The 19,246-nt window shown below is 39.6% G+C and overlaps 2 protein-coding genes across 14 annotated transcripts in view; one reads left to right on the top strand and one right to left on the bottom strand.

Annotated features, from left to right (window-relative positions):
* The window catches only part of LOC143908712 (dorsal-ventral patterning tolloid-like protein 1), a 297,226-nt gene that overhangs the window by 94,320 nt on the left and 183,660 nt on the right, over positions 1 to 19,246 (top strand). For all 13 annotated transcript variants that reach the window (XR_013260224.1, XR_013260223.1, XR_013260222.1 and 10 more), the window contains one exon: positions 11,138 to 11,349. Coding sequence is in view for 6 of the 13 variants with exons in the window: in XM_077426472.1 (XP_077282598.1) it covers positions 11,138 to 11,349 (212 nt within the window). In the remaining 7 variants the exon portion in view is untranslated. The remainder of the gene's footprint in view (positions 1 to 11,137; positions 11,350 to 19,246) is intronic.
* Positions 811 to 6,288, bottom strand: LOC143908700 (uncharacterized). Its single transcript, XM_077426459.1, has 3 exons — positions 6,210 to 6,288; positions 2,577 to 2,749; positions 811 to 2,128 (listed from the first exon to the last, which is right to left on the bottom strand). The coding sequence occupies exons 1-3, from the start codon at positions 6,286 to 6,288 to the stop codon at positions 980 to 982; spliced, it is 1,401 nt and encodes a 466-aa protein (XP_077282585.1). The 3' UTR covers positions 811 to 979.

Raw genomic sequence — 19,246 nt, 5'->3', positions numbered from 1 at the left:
CATAACTTTTTTAATGTATGTAAGATATTAATTATCTTAAGGATTAGCCTCAGAAAAATAATATAAAATTGTAACACAAATTATTATGTTACATCAAATATCATGTTATTTAAATTATTATCAAATACGTTACATCAAACGTAGGTACGTACATGTAGGTAAAAAGGGCAAAATAATACAAAGATATAACATTTACCATTCATTATTGAGGCTTCCAAAGCACATCGATTCTTCTTGCTCTCTCTCTCTCTCTCTCTCTCTCTCTCTCTCTCTTTCTCTCTCTCTCTCTCTCTCTACGCTTTAGGGGATGTATCCCAGAGCGTGTAATAAATAACGATTCGATTCGATTCGATTCGATTTTCTCTTTCTCCTTCTCTTCTTTTCTGATCACTTTCACATTTCACACCGTTTTCGCCACGATGCGGACGTTCAGCTGACGGACAGAGATAGAAAAGGAAGCAGGGAAGGAACGTAGGACGTCGTATATAGGAACGGATGATGAGCGCGGAGAGGGTGGACGGAGATGGAGACTGGCCGAGAGAAACAGCGCGAAACCGCGGACGACACTTTCACGAATGACTTTTTGTTATCTTATTATTCGCGATATGCACGCAGCGACACAACCAACGGACGAGGGAGGAGGCCACTTTCACGCTCTCCTCCTCGTCGTCGAAAATACAAAGACTCGATCTGCACTTCAATTCAGTTGATTCAAGAAAAACGTATTCGTATAGGTTAAATGGATGAAATGATACCCAAGCCCAAGATTATACTGGACGATACTAGAAACTTCTGATTGGTATTGCTTGCGAGTCTTACGCCCTCTGTGCGGGGAGATCAGGAGGTATACAGTTCGGATCTGAACGTTTCTAAAACGTTCACGCGGCGTTTTTGGACTTAGTCTCCACACAGGACGTTTTTATCGTTAGAGAAAAAAACCATTCGGCAGGTTCACGAACGAAAAACGATTTTTAAACGTTTACATAACGTTTGTGTGTTGGTGGGGTGTAAGCGCCTCCAAGATGCTTTTTGAGTCTGAGACAATGGTGAATTTGGGAGCATCTAAGTCTAAAGTGAGTAAAACGACATTGTATATGGCCCAAGCTTCAGCTATGAAAATTGAAGCTCGAGCCGGGAGTTTAAACATCAGACTGCGTTGTAGTTGTGGCGAGAAGCACGCGGCTCCCACCCAGTTTGCCGAACCTATCTTGGAACCGTCCGTATAAAATACAATGGAGTATCTCGCATAATAAGACCAAACGCTTGAAGGAATAGGTTTTGTACGGTGGACTTGATCAATAAGGTCAATAAAATCTTGTTCCGGACAATAAAATATGGGAGTAAAGAGAATAGCTTGATAGGAATGTTGGAAGAGAGAGGGGGCTACTGCAATGTGTAGCGAAGGTCGGAGGGATTTAAGTTGTAGGAATAAATCAAAGAGGGGAAATTTTTCTCGACAATATGTCAAGCCCGCAGGATATTCTCGGGATGTAAGCGCTAGTCGAAACATAGATTCCAAAACCTGATGGTCGGTAATAGACATTGTTTTGATTAGGTATTTCGCCGCCAGGAATTTAAGGCAAAGTTTAAGTGGCGGCTCCTTCGCTTCCGCGAACATGGTATTGATGGGGGTAGAAATTTGGTAGCCCAAGCAGGCTCTAATGGCTTTGTTCTGGATTATTTCGAGGCGGTGAAATTTAGGACTTGATTTAAGCGAAAAGATGTGAGAGGCATACTCGATATAACCTCGCAAGACTGCGCGGTAGATATTGAGGAGTAGCTGAGGATGAGATCCCCACCAAACCCCTCGAAGAGCAGAGATGACGTCTGCCACCTTTCTAGCTTTATTGATTACAGACTTCATGTGCAGGTCACCAGTAAGTTTGGGATCCAGGATAACCCCTAAGAAACGAACGGAATTAGAGGGGGTAATTATGTCAGATCCGATCTGAATTTTAAATTCTTTGACATTTGGGATTTTCTGTTTTGCAAAAATCATGAGTTCCGTTTTTGTAGGGGATATTTCTAAGCCTCTACCATAGAGATAGCTCTTGATGTTAGCGAGCAAAGTTTCAAGCCATGTCGTCCGCGAATTGCAGGATTTTGACTCTACAGTGGAGCAAGGAAGCTATTTTTCTAAAATAGAAATTAAATAGGAACGGGCTAAGTACCGAACCTTGTGGAGAGCCTCTGCGCGAGACACGGGGAGAGGTGAGCCGGCCCTGGATAACAAATTAAACTATTCTTTCAAAGATAAGATTTTGTACAAATTGGCACATTTTACCGGGAAAGTTTGCCTTAATTAAATCGTTTATTAAAATACTAGGGATGACGTTGTCAAAAGCCCCCTTAATGTCTATGAAGAGGGCTGCGGTGGCTTTGCCCTGAAGGTTGCTGTTATGAATTTCCGAACCTAAAATGGTAAGATTATCCGCGCACGATCGAAACTTTCTAAAACCATATTGATGTTCCGGGATTAGGTTAGAGGTGCCAGATTCAGAACTCCAATGTATTCGATTGAGAATCATTTTTTCCAAAATTTTGAGAGCGCATGAGGTAAAAGCGACAGGACGTACTCCTTTACCGTGTGGCTTAGGAATCAGGTAAACCAGAGAGTGGGACCAGGGTTCGGGAAAGGTGCCTTCCACGAAAATGTTATTCATAATTCTAAGGAGCAGCTTTTGAAGCGAAAGAGGCAAAGCTTTGAGGATCTTGTAATCGATGCGGTCAAAGCCCGGACTAGAGCTACCTTTACATGTTGTAAGAGCATGATGAAATTTAGAATACTGAAATGGGTTGTCAAGCCACATGAGCGGCCCATCGCAAGAGCAGTGACCTTCAAGGAGGTTTCTCCTCCCCTCCGAGCAAGCCGGGGGGGGAGGGGTGATGTTTGCCATAGAATCCTCAGCTAAGGAGTCACTAATAAGATTCGAATCACCTGCGGGGGCAAGCTTTCGATTGGGAAATCTTTGGATCATTCGCTAAATAGAGGGGGTAGGAGTCATAAAGTCGAGGGAAGAACAATATGCTTTCCAGCTCTCACGCTTGGCAGCTCTTAGAATTCTCCGAGTTGCAGATACTTGTTTACGACAGGCTTGATAATTAGCTATAGATGGGTTTTTCCGATATACCTTGAGGTTTTTTTTTTTTAGATTTGATTGCCTCCTCGCAGTCAGCGTTCCACCAAGGAGAAGGAGGGTGTTTCTTGTTTAGCTCATTGAGGTTGCTATAATTATTAGCGACTGAGTTGTTGAACGAGGGAGAAAATTCGCTAATGCATTTCTGGAGGAAGTCAAAGAATGTGTCGTATTGAGCTATCGGTTTGTTGTCTGTTACATTTAAGACACTAGATTCGATGAAACTTGCGCGTGCCTCCAACGCTCGAGTGAATCGCTTAATTGCTCTCGAGAAAATTTATGCTTGTGTGAAAAGATGTTATTGGTTTTGATATTCGCATTAACAGTGATCTCAATAGGACGATGATCGCTACCGCACGTGTCTTTCAAGATTTCAACATTGAGGAGGGCAGCAAAACCGCAAGATGCAATGGCCAAGTCGATCAAAGGTGGGGTAATACCAGGGGGGGGGGAATAAAAGTAGGCGTGTTAGGATTAAGAAGGGTAAAGGGGAATTTGTCCAACAAGTCCATTATGACTTCCCGCCGGATTAGGTGAAGATGCTCCCCAATAAGGATGATGAGCATTGAGGTCGCCAAGGAGAAAGGAATGAGGGAACGTATTTGCAAGGTTAAATATTTTCTGCCACGTGTCCTGCGGACAACTTCCCGGGTGTCTATAGATACCAAAAATTGCCGCACTAGTGCCGCACACAAAAATCTTGATGCCGATAGCTTTGACCGAATCGTCGCCACGCAAAATATTGTCGAGGTTGATAAAGGAGAAGGTAATATTGTTACGGATAAGTAACGCTATGCCTTGGTGGCCGACGTCACTGTCATTGCGAGTCACGTTAAATCCAAAGATGGAAAATGAATGGTGCGGTTTAAGGAGGGTTTCGGATAGGAAAATAATATCGTAGGATTGACATAGGTTTTTAATGTCCGGCTTCCGGCGAACTGATCCCCTGCAATTCCAGTATAATACACGAAAACTAGGTAGAGGGCTATGGCCGGAAGGGTTGGAGGGCATTTAGAGACCAAAAATGCCTCTAATAATGGTACATAGTTGTAGTACCATTTGATATATTTGAGAGTCTTGAATGATAGGGAACAGTTCTGGTAATTTGTGGACAAACTCGATAAGGGCTTTAATGATAGGAGAGAGGGCTTTAAAAGTGTCGCTGGTATTAGGACGAGAAGAGCTAGGGGTGTCATTTCCAGGGGATTTACCAAAAGTGAATATTGGGGGGTTGCGGTCATTAGGCTCTCCTCTACCGTTGGGAAAAATAAGACAGGCGTCGTGAGACTTCTTATTTTGTTGCCGATTTCTAACAGAGGTGACTTGACTCGACGAGTTTAAATTAACCGGTATGGGGTGTGACTTTTTTGATTATTTAGATTGCGAAGAATGCCGGAGTAAGAACTCGGAGAGGCAGAGAGGGTGTTATGAGCGGGGGGGTTAGATTCAAGATTAAAGCGGAGGTTCTTTTGAGAACGCCCCGAGCTGGGAGTACTGGAAATCGAGGGAAAGGAATCTGAGGAACTGAAGTCTGGAAGCGGAGACGAGTTCTCAACTCGGTTCCGCGCCTCCAAGTAAGGGATGTTTTCCTTGGCGGCGATAGAGACAATTTGTCTCTGTTTGATAAAGATAGGACGGGATGATGCTGTAGAAAAATGATCCCCCTTACAATTTATACAGATAGGGGAGAGATTAAGTCTGGGACAGTCTTCTCTCTGTGAGTGGTTTTCTAATGAGCATCTATTACAGCGTGGTTTACTGCGACATGCCGAACCAATGTGCCCAAAACGATAACATGAGAAACATATCTGGACTTGCGGAATATATGGCTCGATCGCGAGTTTGGTTTTAAAAATTGCAATCTCAGTAGGGAGGATCTGTCCCTCAAATTTTATCAAAATTGTTTTGGAGGGCTCGAACTTGGATTCTCCATCTTTTTTGACGCGACGATTTAAACGCTGGACTGAAATAATTTTGGTCGAAGATTCAATCTCTTACAAAAGCTCATCGTCAGAAAAAATCAAAGGGATACCCTTTACGAGGGCTATTTGCATAATCTTAAAAGAAGGGATAAACGCAACAAGGTTATGCTTTTTAAGGGAGGGGTGACCTATGACCTGGTTGGCCGCCTGAAAGAAATCAAACTGAGCCCTAACTTTATTGTTTCCGATAGCGCGGATTTTCATTACATTTTCTCCTAGGAATTTGTTAATGATTTTGGAAATAAAAAGGGAGTCGGGAGCCGCGGTTGGTTCCGCGTACTGGAAGTGCACTAAGTACGGCGGAAAGTCCGTAAAGGAATACCTGTTAGCTTCTCTGCGGTATTTCTTGCTAAGAGTGGGTAAATCTGGCGCCCCACTACCGCTCGGGGGGAGGCTGTCTTCAGTCGGGTGCTTAACCCCCTTTTTGGTACCTATTACGCGTTTGGACTTTATTAGAGTTCGTAAAAGGAGATTTATCTGAATTAATTTGAGCCATCTCAATATCCGAAGAGACCGTAGCGTCTTTGTTTTAAATTTCCTGTGAAATGTTTTGGTTTGAGTCAATATTTACATGGGGAATGAAACCGGATACCTCTTACGCGCCGTGTCGGTTACCGCGCGAGTAGCGTTATCGAGAACGATCTTATTCGATTCGCATGGAGACTTGTTAGAGGAACCGTGATGTTTTTGTCTTGAATTTTGTGCAAATGTTCTGTTTTGAGTTGTTATTAACATGGGAAATAAAACCGGATACCGTACGCGCCGCATCGGTTATCGCGCGAGTAACGTTATTGAGGACGGTCATGTTCGGCCTGTATGGGGCCGTAGGGCCAACGTAAGGACAAGGGAGGGAGGGAATCTTATTACCCGTACCCTTATCATTAACGGAATTACGTTTTTTATTCTTATTTTTATCCCCCATGTTATTGTCTGACTCCTGCAGAGAATCGTAATCGAGATTTGACAAGGATTCACGTTCTTCAGACGGAGAGCGAGATCTAATTTTTTTTTTGCGAGTTGACGGGGCTCACGGGCAAGTTAAGCGTACTAGCCTCGTTAGTGAGACTATTCGAAAACTTATTGAACTTACTTAATGATGTGGAAAGCCTCTGCTGGGAAAGGGCGGTCTTGCTGGAATTGAGAATGCACGTGGCCGAAGCCGCCTGCATTTCCTCGCTGAATTGCGTGACGATGTAAACTCAACAAAGCAGCACAAACGAAAGAACAATAAAACCGCGAGATATTCCCGAAATACGGGAAAATATACAGTAAAACACACCGAGCCCTTTATCTAAAAACCCGCGCGGCACGAGAATAATTAACCAATACAAGAATAAAGCGCAACTGCGCAGGATCACGGGAGAGGAACGACCAACGTCCGTACGCTACCGTGGCTCGAGCGCGAATCAATGTAAATAAAGCGAAAAGATAGTAGCAAGACAAGCAGGGGAGGAGGAGGGAGGAAGCGTCGAGCGGTGTAAGCTGATTGTGAGAGGTATAGATCGGCTGCCGCGGGGCAGGAGGTACGAATAAGAGAGCTGAGGAAGAGAGGAGACAAGCGCGTGAGGGTGAGGATGTTTCTGGCTGATAGGGTGAGAGGGACGGTGGCGAAGAAAAGGAAAGGCAAAGAGGAAGGAGGGCACAGGGAGAGAAAAAAGCTGACAATGGAATCGGTGGTGGAGGTGGTGTTGTGAAGGAAAGTGATATGGGGCTAGGGAAAGAGAAGAAAGATACAGAGAAGTATACGGGGCGAGTGGGTTAAGAAGAGAGCAGGGATGAGAGTCTAATAGTTTATTAGTTACAGAAGGAGACGAAGGCACAGAGACGGAAGGGCAGCTGAGAAAAGGATATATGAATATGAGTTGCAATGAGGACCTAACGATGAAAGAAAGGAAGATGAGGTGGAGGATCGTGGACGGGGCGGTGAGGTGGAGAATGAAAGGATAGAAGACGAGGAAAGGAGGGAGAGTACGAGACTGTAAAAGGCGTACCATCTTTGCTATCACTCGACTCACTACTCCGCCACGATAAAACCCTCCTTTCCCGGTGACGATAAGCAGAATTAAAATTTTCCGGATAGGGTGACTTGTTCCAGTTCCTAGTCACTCGTTGATATTCCTCTTTAGTTAGGAAGTTTTCTTCCGTTATTAATTCGCTTTCGGGCGTTAAACGTGTCACCGTTAATTTGATTGAACTGCCAATAAGTTCATCGACCTGACGATTAAATTGTCCCGTGATCGGGTTTCCTATACCTAACGATTGAGTATTTCGCACATTTGGATTATAACCTTTCTGAAAACGTATTCGACGAGGTTCCTTTTCGGCTAAATCGATCAGAAAGTCCTCGTTTCGCGATAAAGTATTTGGTTTTCCGGTTCCAGACGTCCTAGACAGTTCACCGTTATTTAATTTATTTAATGATTGGGTGATTGTTACATTTTCCCCGTTATATGGCGTAAAAGCCCAGGAGGGACTCCTTCCCAACAAGAATCTTTCCCGAGATAATTCACGTGTACCATAAAGCAACGGGGGTGCCAAATTATCAGTTGAATTTGTCTCGTCATTATTTGCAGACAAAACGTTTGACATAACATTTGTTATTATTAATTGACATGAAGTTTGATACCTCACTATTTTCGTTAACCGGCATATAATTCGACGCTTTACCAGCTACCATCGCTCCACCCGTTTCATTTTCTCCCTTATCAGACGTGGGGTTAGGGCATGATGGAATTTCAATATAATTACGATTATTTAATTGATCGAATTTTTGTATTAATTCATTAATTCTGCCCTCGATATATGCGAGTGACTCAATATGTGTTAATGTTACATCGTATTCATTAACTTTTTTGCCTATTTTCCCGACCAACGATTTTAGTGGCGGAGAACGTAAATTATTATACAAAATCGGCGTTGCTCCTCGCGATCCTCTTCCTCTTCCTATTCCTATCAGTATACCTTCCCGAACAGACGCGGAAAAATTACCGAGCGCTTCAGTTACTATACTACCCGCGTTTGAGATTTGAGAAAACCTTTCTGCCCTTGCGCCGCCGTCAGCATCTAACGACTGAACCGACTCGGCTGGCATATGCCCTCACTCGTCGGGTTTCTCCTCTCACAATCAGATGGAGTAGGGAGCGTTTCATCGTTCGACGTGGCAGAGCCTCGAACGTTAGATATTTCATCTGAATTTTCTTTTAATTTTTTAGTTCTTGATCTAGTCGTCCTCTTATTAGGCGGTGAGAAAAACATATTTGTCATGATTTCATCACATAAATTTTTGGAATTGCGTTAAATACGTTTGATAAGAGTATCTAATTTTACAACGAGTCCTGTATTATATCTTGCCAAACTTTATTTAATAAATAATTCGTTGGAATAAATAATAGCTTATAATTGTGCCAATTGTCTAAATGATTTACATCAAATGGATCTTAGTTACAATAATAAGCGAGAGTCACAAGTATAGCTGTTCGTATAAACGGTATAACGTTTGAACTTTCTATGAGCGAATATTCTCGGTTTCATGCAACATATTCTCTACAATTTTATTTTATTTAAATTTAATTACTACTTTACAATTTAACAGCTTTATTATACTACAAAATATTAGTTATTTATAATTCCAACGTGCCCCACGTTGGGCGTCAAATGAAACATGATTTGTGAATCCACACCTGTCGCGGCCGGGTCCCTTAGCTGACAGGGTTCTAATATATTTACATTAACGTTACTGATTGATAAATTGAACAAAATTTTGGGCGCCAATCGGTTTTGTTGAAACCAATAAACCTTGACTAACATGAGACAACACCAGGCGAGATCAGTTGGTGGACCCAAGGGAAATAGATTTACAAGAAGTTGAGATAAAGAATATATATTTTACTTATAAGGACATCCAATTTTACTGACGGAATTCTACAATTGTTTGCATAGGCTCTCCGGCGACCGACGCCATTTGCGATCATTCCCGAAACACTAATAAGATACTAATATACAATTCACTTAAATATACTAATTTACAATTGAGCAGATTGAGCTCCCCAAAATTTACAATTAACTCCTCAAAGGCCGCTTCGAGGAGTAAAGCGTTGACGTCGAGAGAAATCTTACTATCTTACTTTCCTGTCACAATCTTTCTGGAGGATTGCTCTATAGAACAGTTAAAACTGCATCTAAATCCGTCCAGTAGTTTCAGAGAAAATCGTAGACATATACATACATACTCGCCGAATTGAGAACCTTCCTTCTTTTTGAAGTCGGTTAAAGACAATTGCTTAATTCCTTACATTATTAAGTAATTATACAATTTTTCAATATTTCCATTTTAAATAATTTTTAAATATTAATAATTTCTTAAATTTCAAATTATATATTTACAGAAGATGATTCGATTCCGTTATGAGAAGAATGAAACAGACAGTGATATTACTGAAGAATCAGATGATGAATCTGAAAATATAAACCTCTACTCGGATAAAAGTTCAGATATATTTTTATATGAAAGGATAATGATTACTGAAATTACTAGAAATACAAATGATGAATCTAATTATAAATTTAATTATAATAACAAATAAAGTACTTTTACTTCGCCAGTGAGTGATAAAATTAACGTCGAAGCAAAGGAGTTTGTTAATTTAATTATAATATACAATAAACGCGCGTGCGATTTCAAATATTATTTGTAACGATAAAATAAAAAATAATGTTCTATGATAAATATAGGTACTTTGCTTATATATTTGATTCTCTCGGGTGATAGTTTTTTGAGTCTGGCAAAGCCTTTGTCCTGCAAAGCGGCTGCCAAACAACTTTTTTTTCATTTTTAAACTGTAATTGACCACCACGTCGAATTTCGGGTTTAATAAAATGATTCCCGAAGGTCACTTTTTATTACATGGGGAATAGGACCAATATACGAGTATTAATCGATGTTACAACAAATTTAAATTATATCCAGATTTATTGAATTGACGTTTTGTACTGTACTCGGACTTTATCAGAATTGTCAATTAAGCGAATAAATTAATTACTAACATATATAGGGGTCAAAACGCAATCAATTAAACATGGAGACGTACCGCAATCACAAAGTCAAAAAGAAGCATTATAGAACGCTTTCTTCGTAAGTCAATCATGCTCCAGTTAAATTTCCGTTTTTATTAAGTATATCATCGTCCCGTGGAAACCCATGCAAGTCCACAATTTAGAAAGGTACCATACATTTCTGGACCATCTGAGTGGCAAATAAGTGTTCAAAGATGAAGAGAACCATGACAGGCAATAATTCTATGGCATTAGTATAACACATCTGATCTGTGCGAAGAATCAGTTTGCGATGATCTCTGCTTCCCGTAGTGTTCATCGGGTAATACTAATGTTGGCGGTAATTAAATGCATAAAAATGCATAGGTAACTTTGATAAGCCATAACTCGGCGAAAAAAAATCGTACGTACTTTATTTTTTTTTTTTTTAATTTGCAGGGAAGAGTTCGTATTTTATGATGGTTGCCATGATATTTACAAAAAAAATTCATTCTACTCCGTAAAATGTGTCAAAGTATGCAATTTTTTGGAGACGTAACACGTCCTTATTTTTGGAAGAACGGCGGAAAGGGGGAAAGCTAAATTCAAAATCTAACAATGGTTCCTTAAAGTACAGACTTCACCCTTTAAAATGAAAAAAAAAACTTTCAGATATGACAATTTTTCGCGGAGTTATGCTTATTTGAAGTTGGGCAAATTTTTGACGTAAATTGTTGTTGCGATAATTTTTTTGCCCAGTGTAGACGGTACACATGTAAGTGGGAAAGGGATTACCGTCTCTTTCCCGCAAATAGCAGAATTGTAATAAATTTGTACTTATTTGTAATGAATCTTTATATATCTTTGTGTATCTAAAGCAAATCTCATAATCTATTATTTTTTGCTGAATATAAACAAATTTAAATTTACATGTACGCAGGAATATGAATCTAACACGTAAAAATCACGCAATATACTTTTTTTTAGTTGTGTCCATGAATATATGGATATATATTCGGAAATACGATCAGAGAACACGACTAAGTTAATAGAGACACCGTTTGGTGGACGATTTTGTGGACCAATTCCACCACGTAGACGGGTTTCTCTGTATCAAGGAATTGCTCTCAGTTTCTTCACCGATAAGAATATCACGCAACCGAACATTTTCAGCGGTATTTACAGATTTATTAACGCCTGTAAGTCTTTATACTATTTTTAAGACATTTCATTGATAATGTGTCTGCATTAAACATTTGCAGTTGAATTTCCGTATTCGCAACATATTAAAATTGAACGATATTTTTTGCATCGGTTTTATTTCCATTTCAATGGCATATGCGCAGCATGAAAATGATTATAGGTACATAAGGTAGACCAGGATTAAAAATGCTGTCTTTTTTTAATGACTTTTTATAAACAAACTGCAAGTATAAATGCCGCAAAAAATTTTTAAAAAATTGCATGTTATATACAGGGTAATTCTATTTTAATTTGAACAGTTAAATATCTCGATATCATGTGGTTTTATAAAAAAATGTTTTAGACAAAAGTTGGTTTCAAGGAAAACATAATAAAAGATGGTGGCAATGATTTGACCTTGGATAGTCGTTTAAAGGTCACGTGAAGGTCACTGTGGCAACTCCAATAGCCACAAGGTTATTCTCCGCTTCAAAAGCCACGGGATTTTCTTTCGTACGCCACGTGGTTATTTTTGCCTACGACCGTGGGACAGCTTTAAGTCACTCTGACCCACGCGTTTGACAGGCCACGCGTTTCTTTGCAAGCAAAATCTTTGAAGAGTCTCTGATAGATGGAAGTGATTCTTGCATTTAAAATGCAACCACGAAGTGAATATTAAGAGAACCGAATTCAATAAAAATCGAGCAAAGCGAATTGTGCTATAGGGTGACCAAAGGTTTCAATCACGTTCCGCTCTTGCCGTAACCAAATTTCTTCTCGCTTCGACGAGAAAGGAATCACTAAAAAGCACCAGACCCACCAGACTCGCCCACTTCTACTGCACCTCTCGCAGTAAAGCGGAGGAAGGTTGCGCCAGACGCAGCTCCAAGACAAGCTGTCCAGCAACCTATATTGCCTCCTAACGCTAGTCATCCAGTTTTCGGCGCTCAGTCGCCGTCCTCTGGCGCTAGATGCCTAGCCTCTGGTGCTAGGTGCCCGCCTCTAAGCCAACTCCGGGCGCTAGTCGCTCTTCCTCTAGCTCTAAGCTAACTCTTGGCGCTAGTCGCCCTTTCTTCGGCTCTCTGTTGACTTCTGGTGCTAATCGCTCAGCCTCTAGCACTCAGCTACCGACTTCGAGTGTTGGTCGATAAAATCGGAACTTTTCACCAATTATCGACGCTAATTATCAGTACCAATCAATACCAATTATCGCCCAGCCTCGGGAGAACGAACACCTCCCAGAAAGCGGCCCTTCTAAATTGCAGGGATTTCAACGCCGAGCTCCGGGGGGTCTACTCCGCCCAATCCGTGGGTAATTCCGCCACTTACTTCTCCACTCCTTTTCTCTCCTGTCAGAAGAGTTACCGAGAAAACCCTAACAGTTGGAACACAACTCAAGAAAAAACCGGAGCATTGCGACGCAGACCAAACGCCGAGGCGGCAGAAGAAATAATAAATAATTTTGTTAAGCAAGATTCCAAAGATGAAATGTATTCAAAGAATTAATAAAACGTTATTATGAGTTAAATATCTTATAGTTAACGATTTATTAAAGGAAAGTAAGCGTTTTCCTCGGTTTTCCAAAGTTACCTCCAATTTCTTAAATAGAACCTCCTATTTATCATTGCATATTTTTGTAGCCCTTGTCGAAACATTTTCAAAACATTATAATAAAGCTCTCTTTCGTTAAAAATTTCTTGAAATGTTTTAAACTTTGTCACGATATTTTTAATATAAAATATGAAATATCTCGTAGTATTCATTTTTCGAAGATTTAATACTTTTATACGTAAAATAATGAAAAAAATTGATTGTTGTAAAAAAAGAAAGAAACAAAACAAATCATTTTAAAGGTTGCATTTTGAACACATTTAATTTTACAAAATTGCAAGTGTAAAAATTAATATTATTATATTAATATTATTAGGATTCCCCTGTTAGCCCTCGGCAGGGGAGCAGGTGGAAAGTTCGGAAAGGAGAAATAGGGTCGAAAACAGAGTTGTGTGAAAGGGTGGAGGTGCAGGATTAAAGGAGGGTGTGAAGGAGGTGTAGAGGAAGCGGTGGAATTAGAGGTGAGGATAGAATCGAGGTGAAGCGGCCAGAAATTGAGGGAGAAGAGGAGAGTTGAAAATGAGGTTACGATAACGCGGCGAGAGGAGCAGGAAGAGAAGGGGGCAGAGACGGAAGAAGAGAAAGAATCGAGAGAGAGAGAGAGAGGTGGCAAGGAGCAGGGTCTAACTGGTCGGAGTAGTGACGCGTGGCACGTTGGTTGGCTGGCGAGGAGAACGGTGGAAGCAGACATCACTGGCGGTCCGGTTCGGAGCGGGGTGCCGGCTGCCTCAAAAGGGTAGGTTGGCACCACTGCAGGGCGGCGGGGCTGGCGGCGGAATTAGCGTGCGGAGCGGGCCGGTAAGGAAGAGAGAGGGGATACCGGTGAAGGAGGAGATGGCGCGAGAGAAGATGGGCAAACGCGCAACGCGCATCAGCGCGTCAACGATAAAGGGTCAAGGTTAGAGAGAAGCTGTGGGGAATTACTACCGCCATTTTCTCCCTAGCGTAGAGTGGGGGAATCGAGAACCTTCTCTAGTTAGAGTGTGCTGCCTGCGTGCAGCGTTAGAAAGTTCAGACCTTGTTCAGCGCTCGACCGAAAAGGTTCTTACGTTTGTAATAAACTTGTTCTTTTCTAACCCTTAATTCTGTGTGATCTACCATTTACCCTCATCACGTCTACAACGGATTGTGGATCCGTCCTGGGATCAGGCGAGAGTCAATTTCCCACAAGGCGGGGTCGACGGAGCGAAGCGAGCGCGCGGCGAGGCACGTGGTGACAGTAGAGAGAGTAGAAAGTGTGAAAAAACTGCGAGAAAAGCAGGAAAGCAGTGAAGCAATAAAAAGAGTAAAGAAAAACGGGAGAAAGGAAGAAAAGGAGTAGGCAGGTGAAAGGTGAACAAGTAAGTGAGGGAGAAGGAGGAGTGAGATAGGAGGCGCGCACACACACGGACACGCAGGGGTGTTAGAAGGGTCTGGGAACGAAGCGGGGAGGGAAGGAGAGAGGTGCTGATAGTGGAGTGGGAGGAGAAGGAGGGAGCGGAGCTGTTAGGAGGGTGTGGGGTATTTAGGCAGAAAAGGGGAATAGGGGTGGACGAGGACCTGACCATATGAGTTACAGCGAGAACCTAGAGTGCCGAGAATTAATTGTAGGAAGAGGGTGAAAGAAGGCAGAAGAGCGGACGGAAGGCGGAAGCAGAGAGTCAATAGAATTTGGGTGAAAAGAAAGGAGATTGTGTGGAACGAGGATGAGGGGAAACGGGAGGAGAAGTAAGGTAGGAGGTCGGGGGTCGAAAAAGGGGGGAGTGGAGTGGGAGGCAAAGAGAAAAGGGAGAAAGTTACTTCTGTGTTACAGAGGCGGGAGCGGTCAGGAGACGGAGAGCTGAGGAGATGAAGCACGGAAAGAGGGTCCCAACGGAAGTCCAACGGAAGAAGCGGCCAGGAGGAGGAAAAGGAAAAGCAGGGTCCGAAAGAGTGGAGGGTAATAGGATGTAAAGGGTCGCACGCGGCCAGGTCGGGTATAAGGGGATTGGTATTTGTAAGAGGTTTGGGATCGTTCCTCACAAAAACGGCTTGTAAACCCTGCGGGGATATACAATAAACTCATACATACATATTAATATTATTATTAATATTATTATTCAATTCCTTTCATTATCCTACGTATAAAGGTATCAAGGTAAAGTCATCGAAAAGTGATTATTTTACGATATATTTCATATTTTACATAAAAAATATAATGACAAAATTTAAAATATTTAAGGAAATTCTTAACAAAAAAGAACTTTATTATTATTTTGAAAAACTTTCAAGGTAAGCTACAAGAGTATGCAATGGAAAATGAGGTTTTATTTAAGAAATAGGAGGTGACATTCACGTGACCTTCAAACGACTATCCAAGATCGAATTGTTGCCACCATTATTATGTCTCCCTTGAAATCATACAACTTCTGTTAGAAACATTATTTTCTACAACTACGTGATATCATAATATTTGACTGTTGAAATTAAAATAGAACACCTTGTATATTAAAAATATTTTTAACACAACATTGTACCTATATATTAAAAATATTTTTAATACAAAATTGTAATTTATTTTCGTATACTGAATAAAAAAATATGAGTTATAGCTAAAATTTTTTAAATAAATTGTTAAAAAGATGTTTATTATACATTTCGGTACATTTTTGCAGTCAGAAAATTGTAAAGAAGACCAAAGAATTATCTACAAAAATGTAACAAAACTAATAGGCATTATTTTCAGAATTTATTAAAATATACAATTTTTTTAAAATTAATCTCGTAATTGTTTTATTTATATCTATTCTTATATATTTCTGGATTTCTCGTACTCAAAGTAATATTATCGTTGGTCTTAACTTAAGCTATTATTATGCAATGACAAAATATTTATATAGCTCCGTTTCAAAAAATATCGATGACCTTGTAATCTCAAAAAATATGACCTTGAAAAATTTTTTTTGCTTATCACATTATTTGTTTTTTAAAACAAGTAACGTCTTTCTGTGACATTTTTTGCCTTATTACATGAGTGAGATATTTAAGATGTTCAAGTTATGTAAGGTATTTGTATACCGTGAGTATACCAAAAGTTCTGGAACGGCCAATTATCTCAGAAAGTATTGGTTTATTGGAGATAATTGACCGTTCCGGAACTTTTGGTACTCACGGTAGAGGTATATTAAACGAGAAAGATATATTTATTTAGATGACAATTTACTCCATGTAACAGTCGTGCCAGTTTTGATCACCCTCATTTTTTGTATTCTATCTTTTAATTATATTCTATCACTAGAGTGAAAATGGAAAAAAAGAATATCAAGAACACTTTATCCCTACCGATATCTGACAACACTATGTTCATTCGTACGATCAAGCATGGTGTATGATAAAAAATGAAAAAAAATTTTCTTCGCCAGTGGATAAATAACAGTAATGAGACTTCTTTGACTATAATTGGCAAATTTAATTAATAAGTCAGCACGAGTTCGACTCTAATTTGAGTCCTTTTCAAGTGTATACATATTCTTACGAAGACATTTAATTGTTAATCACGACAATGTGCCTGCAAGTCAGATTTAAAGACTAGAAAGAAACGAAACGGAATTTGCTTAAACTATAATAAATTTACTATAATAACTATAATAAATTTTTAAACTTAAAATAAATAACTAAATGAGTTCATGGTTAAAAAGAAAAGGAAAATTTCTAACTTACATACTTTGTGCGTTGTGTGATAATAAAACATGGTCAATTATTAAAGTGTAAAAAGTAAAAATTGATTGTGTCAGGAAGCACGTCTGCACGCCTCAGTAACGGACAACACAATGAGCAATATTTAATAAACAATAATAGTTTATGACAAATAGAGGTTGATTATGTGACCCCTATTAGTTTGTCATTTATTGCTGTCAGGTTCTCTGTGTCCTTTTGAAGGTTGATTGTTTGATTGTGTTTTTTAATTAAAAACATCTCGGCGATTTCTCTCTTTTTGACATGTTTTTCTTTATGTAAAATTTTTGTATTAGACCAATTAAACTCATGATTTAATTCAAGCCGGTGTTTGCTTATTACTGAATGATTGCTGGCGTGCTTCCTTATGTCAGATTTATGTTGCTTAATCCGAGTTTCGAGATGTCTTTTCGTTTGTCCTATATACGTCGCGTCGCAGTCTGAACAGTCAATTTTATAAACTAATTCTATCTGTTTCATATCATCCAGTCTGTCCTTTCCCCTTCTAATATTAAACAATCGTTTATTCCTTCAGCAAAAAGCCAAGAAGGGACTTGGTTTACAATAGAACCTCAACTCCATTTACACTCACATTCATACCCATTCCGCACACTCTTAATATGTTCTTATTTCTTTTTCTTTATTTTACATTCTTTCTTTCTCTAAAATTTCGTCATTACGTCGCCTTTCATTCTCTCCAATACATCATTACACAATCTGTTTACAATTTCATTATTATTATTCCCTAACCCTGTGAACCAGTCTTTGGTGTAATCACAGTTTTCGATATAGTGCCTAAGGTTATCCTTGCCTTAGCCGCAGAACACACATCAATTTCTTATCCTCCAACCAATACTTATTACCTTCCTCCATATTTCCACATCTTAATCTTATTAACGCTCTTACATTATTTATCGCATTTAACTTAACTAAGTTTTCCATTTTCAAATACCTGGGTCCATCCATACTCATATAGAGCTCCTTATAACTTTCATTATATTTAGTTTCCATTAACCTATTCTCCTCCATTTGTCGTTGGACCTCCCAATCTCTGTGCACCAATTCCGTCTTTATATCACCCCCGCTGCCTTAATGCCCTCTATAGCTTGCACTCCCCAACCATTCCTATTATAATATAGTTCTTTCTTTTTACTATACATATCCCCCCAGTTATTCTTATCCTTATTTAACCAACATTTCTTTAACCATCTATCTTCTTTTTTGCTCTTATTTTCTTTTCGAACTTCATTGCTCTTATCCCTCATCCGATCCTCAACTTTTTAAGTCCTAATTCCTTCGACATCAAATATCTCGGCGTGCAGAAATCCAATTTATAAACCTACCTTACGTAATCTAGCATAATCTTCTCTAACTCTTTCTTTTCCGCTCAGCCCTAAATCTCCACACCTTACGACAACAAATTTTGTACTAAGTATTTAAATAATATCCGTCTCCTATAAAAATCGTTTTTACAGATCCTTTTCGCTAATCCCCAGACTCTATTGGCTGCCATCCTTCCTTTACAACTCAGCTCTTTTATATATAATCCTTATAATTTCCTTTATTATTAAATACAAAACCCAGGTATTTGAATGTCTGGACTTCTTCTAATTCTTTATCCTCCTATTTGCATCTTTCCCCTTTTTCTCTTTGTTTCTTCTATTAAGAACCATAACTTTAGTCTTATCCGCACATAATGATAATTTCTTTTTCTTTAACAATCTTCTTAACGTGTCTATCATGTCCATTAACGCAACCCTATTTTTCGCCACAAACACCATGTCGTCGGCATATTCCAGCGACCATATCTTATCATTAAGTAACTTTCCCCCAATGTTCCTATTTTTTAACGCTTTTCCTGTAGTACCTATATTAATTTCCTTTTCTCCTTTATTATTTTCTCTTTCACCTCCCAATCGTACAGCTCCACAATTACCACCTTCTTTCCTTCTCTACCTACAACCTGTACATTTTTCACTTTCTCCCTAAAATCTAACTCTTTGTTGAGGAATTCACCTGCTGCATCCTTAATACTTTTTTTCTTCTAATTCACCTTCTTCAGTCAATTCAATTTCAATTTTCTTACTTCCTCCATTGTCCCCTCCATGATTTTCTCTCCTTGCAACTTCCTACCACCATCCTTCTTCTTCAGCAAATCGATTGCTCTCTCTGCTACCTCTTCAGCTAAATTTCCGTTTTCCGAGTTTCTACCGTTTTTTTGTCGCTTCAAATCTTCTAAAATAATGGAAAAGTTTTTTCCGCCAGTGGATAGAAAATAGAATCACAAATTTCAGTTGACTATAACTGGCACTATTTATTCGTAAAAAATCACAACGTTTTGGTCCAGATTTGGACCCTCTTCAGGTGAAATCTTACACAAGCATTTGACAGGCAATTCGTGACAATGTTCCCGCAAGTCAAAAACCGAAGACTACGCAGAAAAAAAATTTCGTTTTTTTGTATCACGATTGCTTAAATATTATCATTATATTCAGCCATCTTCTTCTTTGCCTCCGGCAATTGTACCCGATCGCCTTGCGCCACTTGCCTTTTTTCTAAGAGTACCTTCAGGCGGTGTTACACGATGCTAAGAAAAAGAGAAGCAGATTC

Source organism: Temnothorax americanus, unplaced genomic scaffold, assembly GCF_048541705.1.
Source record: "Temnothorax americanus isolate GAGA-0224 unplaced genomic scaffold, ASM4854170v1 Scaffold112, whole genome shotgun sequence".
Taxonomy (NCBI): domain Eukaryota; kingdom Metazoa; phylum Arthropoda; class Insecta; order Hymenoptera; family Formicidae; genus Temnothorax; species Temnothorax americanus.
This window is presented reverse-complemented; position numbering and strand designations above follow the sequence as displayed.